We start from the raw sequence: 11,516 nt of genomic DNA, 5'->3' as shown, positions 1-11,516 counted from the left end.
CGCCCTCCACCGTCAGCAAACAGCGCCCTCCACCGTCAGCAACCAGCGCCCTCCACCGTCAGCAACCAGCCACAGCGCCCTCCACCGTCAGCAAACAGCGCCCTCCACCGTCAGCAACCAGCCACAGCGCCCTCCACCGTCAGCAACCAGCCACAGCGCCCTCCACCGTCAGCAAACAGCGCCCTCCACCGTCAGCAACCAGCCACAGCGCCCTCCACCGTCAGCAAACAGCGCCCTCCACCGTCAGCAACCAGCCACAGCGCCCTCCACCGCCAGCAACCAGCCACAGCGCCCTCCACCGTCAGCAACCAGCGCCCTCCACCGTCAGCAACCAGCGCCCTCCACCGTCAGCAACCAGCGCCCTCCACCGTCAGCAACCAGCGCCCTCCACCGTCAGCAACCAGCGCCCTCCACCGTCAGCAACCAGCCACAGCGCCCTCCACCGTCAGCAACCAGCGCCCTCCACCGTCAGCAACCAGCGCCCTCCACCGTCAGCAACCAGCGCCCTCCACCGTCAGCAACCAGCGCCCTCCACCGTCAGCAACCAGCGCCCTCCACCGTCAGCAACCAGCGCCCTCCACCGTCAGCAACCAGCGCCCTCCACCGTCAGCAACCAGCGCCCTCCACCGTCAGCAACCAGCGCCCTCCACCGTCAGCAAACAGCGCCCTCCACCGTCAGCAAACAGCGCCCTCCACCGTCAGCAAACAGCGCCCTCCACCGTCAGCAAACAGCGCCCTCCACCGTCAGCAAACAGCGCCCTCCACCGTCAGCAAACAGCGCCCTCCACCGTCAGCAAACAGCGCCCTCCACCGTCAGCAAACAGCGCCCTCCACCGTCAGCAACCAGCGCCCTCCACCGTCAGCAACCAGCGCCCTCCACCGTCAGCAAACAGCGCCGTCAGCAAACAGCGCCCTCCACCGCCAGCAAACAGCGCCCTCCACCGCCAGCAAACAGCGCCCTCCACCGTCAGCAAACAGCGCCCTCCACCGTCAGCAAACAGCGCCCTCCACCGTCAGCAAACAGCGCCCTCCACCGTCAGCAAACAGCGCCCTCCACCGTCAGCAAACAGCGCCCTCCACCGCCAGCAAACAGCGCCCTCCACCGCCAGCAAACAGTAAGGAATGAAATCCCATCAGAAATGTATTGCTGTGAATGGATACGGTAAATCTCTGCGCGGTCCTAGCGCCTGCACATTCTGCAGATTGTCTGCTTGTAAACGCCGCCTTGTCAACATAACCTAAGACAGGTATAAACCCTGGACACGAGTCGCCTACCTGTGCAGGGGAGGAGGGCGCCGCAGGCACCGGGGGCTTCTGGCTTGTATTCAGAGGCTGGATGTCAAGGGGGAGGTTTGGCTGCTCCATTTTCTCTGGGCGAAAACTTGGTAAAACTATAAAAATAAAAAATAAAATTCACAAATATTCCTAATAAAAGATTCTTCTCCAGTGAAGTGTCAGCCAGAACCACACGTCACATGACATGGGGCTGCAGGCAGTCATGTGACTCCATTCAGCTTCAGGCTTATTGAACTATTATGCAAATTATCCTCAGTGAAAAAAAATGAGACAGAATCTATCTATAACATTATTACACATATATATATATATATATATATATATATATATACACACACACACACACACACACACACACACACACACACACACACACACACACACACACTGAGCACGACCCATACCAACCAACCGAGAGAGAGGAAAAAAAAAAAGAGCACGCGAAAGAAAAAAGAAAAAAAGAGCAAGAAAAAGAGAGGCAGAGAGAGACCACAGATAATGATCTTGCATCTCGTGATGTTTTTCATATCGCATACATGCGCAGTAGCTGTTTCCACATCCTCTACATGTGCGTCCCTGTTTTCCTATTGGTCCTGTCATATATATATATATATATGTGCCACACACTCCCCGTACCACTTCACTCCTTGATAAAGCCCTGAGTGAAACGCGTCGGAGTCCCTTTTGTATCTATTATCTCCAGTGTCATTGCTGCTATTTACCTCTCCCTTTTTGTGGTATTGTTTGTGTCCTTTGCACTCTCACTATCATTGCACATGTGTCACGGTTCGGCGTTTTGCTGACTTTGCACATTTGTTTCTTCACTTATCACTATATGTGTTCACCTTGTGTGGCCCTTCTTGGAGTCATACGCAGCAGCACTGTATGTAATTGTAGTACAACATTGTATTACTCCTTTACCTGGACTCCCCCTCCCACCCCTGGCAGGATTGGTCATTTTATTATTATACATTTTATGCATTTCTTGATACTTTTTAAATGTGGATTAATTGTTTGTAAAACACTGCATGAAATAAAATAGATCTACTTTACTATAAATAATCTATTTGTATATTCCTTTTAGCATATAATATCTTGGGGTTAATGGTCGTGCATGAGGATAGAGATTAGAGATATATCTCACACTGAGCACAACCCATATATACTCAACAATTTTAGGGGAACCCTTAAACTAAGTACCCCCCTAATTAAAATGTACCTTTTATTAATCCATTTAAAATATAATGAGTGACCAACATAAATATGTAATTACTCAAGTTGGTGTACTAACACCACCACTAACTTTAATAACACACTAACCACCTAGCTCCAGTGTTTATGTTCTGTGTGCACTTTATTGTGGAATTACAGAGTGAACCTTGTTATATAGTTCACTCTATTAGGAACCAGTGGCACCAACGTTTCGCTGGCACCTCAGCTTCATCAGGAAAGTCTGGTGGCTAATATATACATACACACAGTACAGACCAAATATATACCCATATATACACACAGTACAGACCAAATATATACCCATATATACACACACAGTACAGACCAAATATATACCCATATATACACACACACAGTACAGACCAAATATATACCCATATATACACACACAGTACAGACCAAATATATACCCATATATACACACACAGTACAGACCAAATATATACCCATATATACACACACACAGTACAGACCAAATATATACCCATATATACACACACAGTACAGACCAAATATATACCCATATATACATACACACAGTACAGACCAAATATATACCCATATATATACACACACAGTACAGACCAAATATATACCCATATATACACACACAGTACAGACCAAATATATACCCATATATATATATATATATATATATATATATACATACACATATATATATACACATATATACACACACACACACACAGAACAGACCAATAGTTTGTCCACCTTCTCATTCAGAGTTTTCGTTATTTCCTGACTATGAATATTGTAGATTCACCCTGAAGCATCAAATCTCTGATCACATGTGGGATTATATCCAGAACAATAAGTGTGAGAATCCGTCATATTCTCCGCTCTTCCTCTGAGTCCTGCTCGGCACACTCTTGATGGGCTTCAAGAGGTAGTCACCTGAAATGGGGGGGGGGGGGGGGGGGGGAGGAGGAGGTGTGATGGTGTGTGGGGGGGGGGGGGGAGGTGTGATGGTGTGGGGGGGGAGGAGGTGTGATGGTGTGGGGGGGGGGGGGGAGGAGGAGGAGGCGTGATGGTGTGTGGGGGGGGGGAGGAGGAGGTGTGATGGTGTGGGGGGGGGGGGGGGAGGAGGAGGCGTGATGGTGTGGGGGGGGGGAGGTGTGATGGCGGGGGGGGGGAGGAGGTGTGATGGTGTGGGGGGGGGGGGGGGGGAAGGAGGTGTGATGGTGTGGGGGGGGAGGGGGAAGGAGGTGTGATGGTGTGGGGGGGGAGGAAGTCTTTGCTGGTGACACTGGGATTTATTCTGAAGGTATACTGACCCAGTATGTCTACCACAGCATCTGGCAGCGGCTGCTATTCCATCTGGTTTGCGTTTAGTTGGACCAACAGGACAATGACCCCAAACCCCTCCAGGCTGTGTAAGGACTATGTGACTAAGAAGGAGAGTGATGGGGTGCTGCGCCGCCAGATGACCTGGCCTCCACAGTCACCGGACCTGAACCCAATCCAGATGGTTTGGGGTGAGCTGGACCGCAGAGTGAGGGCAAAAAGGGCAACAAGTGCTAAGCATCATGGGAACTCCTTCAGACTGGTGGAGACCATTTCAGGTGACTACAGATCATCAGGAGAATGAGTGTGCAAAGCATCATGGGAACTCCTTCAGGACTGGTGGAGACCATTTCAGGTGACTACAGATCATCAGGAGAATGAGTGTGCAAAGCATCATGGGAACTCCTTCAGGACTGGTGGAGACCATTTCAGGTGACTACAGATCATCAGGAGAATGAGTGTGCAAAGCATCATGGGAACTCCTTCAGGACTGGTGGAGACCATTTCAGGTGACTACAGCTCATCAGGAGAATGAGTGTGCAAAGCATCATGGGAACTCCTTCAGGACTGGTGGAGACCATTTCAGGTGACTACAGCTCATCAGGAGAATGAGTGTGCAAAGCATCATGGGAACTCCTTCAGGACTGGTGGAGACCATTTCAGGTGACTACAGCTCATCAGGAGAATGAGTGTGCAAAGCATCATGGGAACTCCTTCAGGACTGGTGGAGACCATTTCAGGTGACTACAGCTCATCAGGAGAATGAGTGTGCAAAGCATCATGGGAACTCCTTCAGGACTGGTGGAGACCATTTCAGGTGACTACCGATCATCAGGAGAATGAGTGTGCAAAGCATCATGGGAACTCCTTCAGGACTGGTGGAGACCATTTCAGGTGACTACCGATCATCAGGAGAATGAGTGTGCAAAGCATCATGGGAACTCCTTCAGGACTGGTGGAGACCATTTCAGGTGACTACCGCTCATCAGGAGAATGAGTGTGCAAAGCATCATGGGAACTCCTTCAGGACTGGTGGAGACCATTTCAGGTGACTACCGCTCATCAGGAGAATGAGTGTGCAAAGCATCATGGGAACTCCTTCAGGACTGGTGGAGACCATTTCAGGTGACTACCGCTCATCAGGAGAATGAGTGTGCAAAGCATCATGGGAACTCCTTCAGGACCGGTGGAGACCATTTCAGGTGACTACAGATCATCAGGAGAATGAGTGTGCAAAGCATCATGGGAACTCCTTCAGGACCGGTGGAGACCATTTCAGGTGACTACAGCTCATCAGGAGAATGAGTGTGCAAAGCATCATGGGAACTCCTTCAGGACCGGTGGAGACCATTTCAGGTGACTACAGATCATCAGGAGAATGAGTGTGTAAAGCATCATGGGAACTCCTTCAGGACTGGTGGAGACCATTTCAGGTGACTACAGATCATCAGGAGAATGAGTGTGTAAAGCATCATGGGAACTCCTTCAGGACTGGTGGAGACCATTTCAGGTGACTACAGCTCATCAGGAGAATGAGTGTGTAAAGCATCATGGGAACTCCTTCAGGACTGGTGGAGACCATTTCAGGTGACTACAGATCATCAGGAGAATGAGTGTGCAAAGCATCATGGGAACTCCTTCAGGACTGGTGGAGACCATTTCAGGTGACTACAGATCATCAGGAGAATGAGTGTGTAAAGCAGGACTCAGAGGAAGAGCGGAGAATATGACGGATTCTCACACTTATTGTTCTGGATATAATCCCACATGTGATCAGAGTTTTGATGCTTCAGGGCGAATCTACAATATTCATAGTCAGGAAATAACGAAAACTCTGAATGAGAAGGTGGACAAACTATTGGTCTGTACTGTGTCTCCCACGGAGCATGCCCCACACCAGATAGAGAGCGAGCGACAGACAGAGCGACAGACAGAGCGACAGACAGAGCGACAGACATATATATACACACACACAACCAACCTAATATATATATATATTTCGGGGACATCTTCCAGGCGGTCGGCGCACATACGTGGTAACTCACCGCCATTCTTCGGACTGTGTCTGGCCGGCATGGTGTTGAACTTGCGCTCGTCCCATGTGGGCATCACAGGGAAGGTGTTGCCGCTCGTGTACTGATCCTGCGGGTTCAGCTTCATCTGTTTTGCTCCCAGCAGGTAGAGGAACGCGGTGTCGCCATCTTTCCTGATCCCGTAGGAGCCGACGGTTCGCTCGTCTGAGCAGAGACATTGTCCGATAATCCAGCGCTGGATACTGGGATGGAACTGATACTCCCGGAAGATCTGCAGAAAAGCAGACACACTCAGCTGCGCTCACACCCAGAGCGGCGCGATCACTGCGTCTGTGTCAGGTGACCATGTCCTACAGTGCGGGGCGATCACTGCGTCTGTCAGGTGACCATGTCCTACAGTGCGGGGCGATCACTGCATCTGTGTCAGGTGACCATGTCCTACAGTGCGGGGCGATCACTGCGTCTGTGTCAGGTGACCATGTCCTACAGTGCGGGGCGATCACTGCGTCTGTGTCAGGTGACAATGTCCTACAGTGCGGGGCGATCACTGCGTCTGTGTCAGGTGACCATGTCCTACAGTGCGGGGCGATCACTGCGTCTGTTTCAGGTGACCATGTCCTACAGTGCGGGGCGATCACTGCGTCTGTGTCAGGTGACCATGTCCTACAGTGCGGTGCGATCACTGCGTCTGTGTCAGGTGACCATGTCCTACAGTGCGGGGCGATCACTGCGTCTGTGTCAGGTGACCATGTCCTACAGTGCAGTGCGATCACTGCGTCTGTGTCAGGTGACCATGTCCTACAGTGCGGGGCGATCACTGCGTCTGTGTCAGGTGACCATGTCCTACAGTGCGATCACTGCGTCTGTGTCAGGTGACCATGTCCTACAGTGCGGGGCGATCACTGCGTCTGTCAGGTGACCATGTCCTACAGTGCGGGGCGATCACTGCATCTGTGTCAGGTGACCATGTCCTACAGTGCGGGGCGATCACTGCGTCTGTGTCAGGTGACCATGTCCTACAGTGCGGGGCGATCACTGCGTCTGTGTCAGGTGACCATGTCCTACAGTGCGGGGCGATCACTGCGTCTGTGTCAGGTGACCATGTCCTACAGTGCGGTGCGATCACTGCGTCTGTGTCAGGTGACCATGTCCTACAGTGCGGGGCGATCACTGCGTCTGTGTCAGGTGACCATGTCCTACAGTGCGGTGCGATCACTGCGTCTGTGTCAGGTGACCATGTCCTACAGTGCGGTGCGATCACTGCGTCTGTGTCAGGTGACCATGTCCTACAGTGCGATCACTGCGTCTGTGTCAGGTGACCATGTCCTACAGTGCGGGGCGATCACTGCGTCTGTGTCAGGTGACCATGTCCTACAGTGCGGGGCGATCACTGCGTCTGTGTCAGGTGACCATGTCCTACAGTGCAGGGCGATCACTGCGTCTGTGTCAGGTGACCATGTCCTACAGTGCGATCACTGCGTCTGTGTCAGGTGACCATGTCCTACAGTGCGGGGCGATCACTGCGTCTGTGTCAGGTGACCATGTCCTACAGTGCGGTGCGATCACTGCGTCTGTGTCAGGTGACCATGTCCTACAGTGCGATCACTGCGTCTGTGTCAGGTGACCATGTCCTACAGTGCGATCACTGCGTCTGTGTCAGGTGACCATGTCCTACAGTGCGATCACTGCGTCTGTGTCAGGTGACCATGTCCTACAGTGCGATCACTGCGTCTGTGTCAGGTGACCATGTCCTACAGTGCGATCACTGCGTCTGTGTCAGGTGACCATGTCCTACAGTGCGGGGCGATCACTGCGTCTGTGTCAGGTGACCATGTCCTACAGTGCGGGGCGATCACTGCGTCTGTGTCAGGTGACCATGTCCTACAGTGCGATCACTGCGTCTGTGTCAGGTGACCATGTCCTACAGTGCGGGGCGATCACTGCGTCTGTGTCAGGTGACCATGTCCTACAGTGCGGGGCGATCACTGCGTCTGTGTCAGGTGACCATGTCCTACAGTGCGATCACTGCGTCTGTGTCAGGTGACCATGTCCTACAGTGCGGGGCGATCACTGCGTCTGTGTCAGGTGACCATGTCCTACAGTGCGGGGCGATCACTGCGTCTGTGTCAGGTGACCATGTCCTACAGTGCGATCACTGCGTCTGTGTCAGGTGACCATGTCCTACAGTGCGGGGCGATCACTGCGTCTGTGTCAGGTGACCATGTCCTACAGTGCGGGGCGATCACTGCGTCTGTGTCAGGTGACCATGTCCTACAGTGCGGTGCGATCACTGCGTCTGTGTCAGGTGACCATGTCCTACAGTGCGGTGCGATCACTGCGTCTGTGTCAGGTGACCATGTCCTACAGTGCGGGGCGATCACTGCGTCTGTGTCAGGTGACCATGTCCTACAGTGCGGTGCGGCCGGAAACGGGCAGAATTATGAATGTGACTGGAGCTTCAATAAACCTGATAAATCCCTCAAACACATAGAACGTCCAGAGCCCATGAGCCCCATAATCACAAGACGACGCTTCAGCGCAGGGGGCGGGGCTTCTATACTCACCTGCTGCTTCAGAGCAGCGATCGTAGTGTGTGCGCTCACATACGTGGAGATGTTGACCGAGGCCGAGGCGTCCTCCACACCGACCTTCATGCTGCGGAGAGGAAGAAGAGGCCGTCAGCCAGGACATTGGGCTCAGCGAGCGCCCGCGGTCACATGACTCACCAGATCTCGTTCTTCGGGTAACAGATCGGCTTCAGCTGGACCTGCACCGGAACCTTCTGCTGCGCCAACTCCGCGGCGTATTGTGCGGCCAACACCGGATCTCCGGCCTCAATGGACCTGCTGAGCCGAGCGGCTAAATCCTCTGTAATAAGGAAGATAGTGAGGGCTTACATAGGACTGCAGGTCACATCTATACATTATCTGTACTCAGAGAGTTATCACTGTGTTATCTGTGGTGTTACATAGGACTGCAGGTCACATCTATACATTATCTGTACTCAGAGAGTTATCCCTGTGTTATCTGTGGTGTTACATAGGACTGCAGGTCACATCTATACATTATCTGTACTCAGAGAGTTATCACTGTGTTATCTGTGGTGTTACATAGGACTGCAGGTCACATCTATACATTATCTGTACTCAGAGAGTTATCACTGTGTTATCTGTGGTGTTACATAGGACTGCAGGCCACATCTATACATTATCTGTACTCAGAGAGTTATCACTGTGTTATCTGTATGTTACATAGGACTGCAGGTCACATCTATACATTATCTGTACTCAGAGAGTTATCACTGTTATCTGTGGTGTTACATAGGACTGCAGGCCACATCTATACATTATCTGTACTCAGAGAGTTATCACTGTGTTATCTGTGGTGTTACATAGGACTGCAGGCCACATCTATACATTATCTGTACTCAGAGAGTTATCACTGTTATCTGTGGTGTTACATAGGACTGCAGGTCACATCTATACATTATCTGTACTCAGAGAGTTATCACTGTGTTATCTGTGGTGTTACATAGGACTGCAGGTCACATCTATACATTATCTGTACTCAGAGAGTTATCACTGTTATCTGTGGTGTTACATAGGACTGCAGGTCACATCTATACATTATCTGTACTCAGGGAGTTATCACTGTGTTATCTGTGGTGTTACATAGGACTGCAGGTCACATCTATACATTATCTGTACTCAGAGAGTTATCACTGTGTTATCTGTGGTGTTACATAGGACTGCAGGTCACATCTATACATTATCTGTACTCAGAGAGTTATCACTGTTATCTGTGGTGTTACATAGGACTGCAGGTCGCACTGTGTTGTTGGGCTCTGTACCTGGTGATGGTTGAGGTCGCACTCACCTTTGGTGCACAGGTTTATTAGTGGCTCAGCTTCTTTAAATGGCGATATAATGGCGTCCGGTGATGGGCGGGGCTTGTCAGCGAGCGGCGGCTTCCATCCTAAAACCTCCCCCTGAGATTGTGCAACTGAAAGGGAACAACAGTAAAAGCCAATCACAGGGGCTCTGGGGCCGCCATCACCTGACCCCTCCCTTCCCGCTGGCTCCGGGGCCGCCATCACCTGACCCCTCCCTTCCCGCTGGCTCGGGGGCCGCCATCACCTGACCTCTCCCTTCCCGCTGGCTCCGGGGCCGCCATCACCTGACCCCTCCCTTCCCGCTGGCTCCGGGGCCGCCATCACCTGACCCCTCCCTTCCCGCTGGCTCCGGGGCCGCCATCACCTGACCCCTCCCTTCCCGCTGGCTCCGGGGCCGCCATCACCTGACCCCTCCCTTCCCGCTGGCTCCGGGGCCGCCATCACCTGACCCCTCCCTTCCCGCTGGCTCCGGGGCCGCCATCACCTGACCCCTCCCTTCCCGCTGGCTCCGGGGCCGCCATCACCTGACCCCTCCCACTCACCTCTCTTGGCCTCACGCAGGGAGCTGCTCACCACTGTCCACCATTTTTGCGCTTCCCGTTCATCATCGAACTGAAATGTGAGGACGCGGCCGGACGTCTCCAGGACCGTGAGCTGGTGGCACCGCGGCGTCTTCTGATCGTACAGGACGTCCCTGAGGTGGAAATCACCGAGGACCTGAGGAGACACCAGACACAACATCAGAGGGGCAACAGGAACGCTTGGGGCCAACATCAACTCCCCCCCCCTACCACCAACAGGGGCCGACGACAACCCCCAGAAGCCAACAGGGGCCGACGACAACCCCCAGGGGCCGACGACAACCCCCAGGGGCCGACGACAACCCCCAGGGGCCGACGACAACCCCCAGGGGCCGACGACAACCCCCAGGGGCCGACGACAACCCCCAGAAGCCAACAGGGGCCGACGACAACCCCCAGAAGCCAACAGGGGCCGACGACAACCCCCAGAAGCCAACAGGGGCCGACGACAACCCCCAGAAGCCAACAGGGGCCGACGACAACCCCCAGAAGCCAACAGGGGCCGACGACAACCCCCAGAAGCCAACAGGGGCCGACGACAACCCCCAGAAGCCAACAGGGGCCGACGACAACCCCCAGAAGCCAACAGGGGCCGACGACAACCCCCAGAAGCCAACAGGGGCGACGACAACCCCCAGAAGCCGACTGGGGCAACAACCTGCAGCTTTGGATGTGGCTGGAGTGGCTGGGAGGTGGTGCAGGTCACATGATGGTGGCATTCATCACATGACAGGTACCACATGACAGGGGTCATTCTCTAGGTCACAGTGCGGAGTATACAGTATACAGGTCTCCTCACCGCTCCTGTAGGGCCCCGGGCCCCCGCTTGGCTCCTTCGCACTGATAACCGGAAGTCCCCGGGGCTCTCGGGCTCCACACTGAGCTGTAGGTGCACAGAGTCCCGGCCGCTTTCCGCCTCCTCCAGCCAGGCCCGGGCCGACACCAGCACGGTGAGCAGGGGCTGTGAGGGGACGGGATCCCCGCCCGCCATGTCTCCCGGCCCGGGAGCTGAGCGCTAAGCACTTCCTGGTGTCTGCCCGCTGAGGACCCCTGCCGGCTGTGAGCGCTACTGCAGCCTGGACCCCCTGCTGGCCAGGAGCGTCACTGCAGCCGGCAGGGGGTCCTCAGCAAGCTGGGAGGCTGCAGTACCGCTCACGACCGTCAGGGGCTGACCAG

General features: G+C 53.6%; 1 protein-coding gene across 1 annotated transcript; it reads right to left on the bottom strand.

The window, feature by feature from the left end:
• Positions 1-1,133: 1,133 nt before the first annotated feature.
• On the bottom strand, positions 1,134-11,485 carry LOC130351049 (ranBP-type and C3HC4-type zinc finger-containing protein 1-like). The gene is made up of 8 exons (XM_056554904.1): positions 11,140-11,485; positions 10,302-10,476; positions 9,744-9,869; positions 8,594-8,735; positions 8,432-8,522; positions 5,880-6,138; positions 1,194-1,391; positions 1,134-1,147 (listed from the first exon to the last, which is right to left on the bottom strand). The coding sequence occupies exons 1-8, from the start codon at positions 11,329-11,331 to the stop codon at positions 1,134-1,136; spliced, it is 1,197 nt and encodes a 398-aa protein (XP_056410879.1). The 5' UTR covers positions 11,332-11,485.
• Positions 11,486-11,516: the final 31 nt, after the last annotated feature.

The sequence above is a fragment of the Hyla sarda genome, unplaced genomic scaffold (genome assembly GCF_029499605.1).
Source record: "Hyla sarda isolate aHylSar1 unplaced genomic scaffold, aHylSar1.hap1 scaffold_961, whole genome shotgun sequence".
Lineage (NCBI taxonomy): Eukaryota > Metazoa > Chordata > Amphibia > Anura > Hylidae > Hyla > Hyla sarda.
This window is presented reverse-complemented; position numbering and strand designations above follow the sequence as displayed.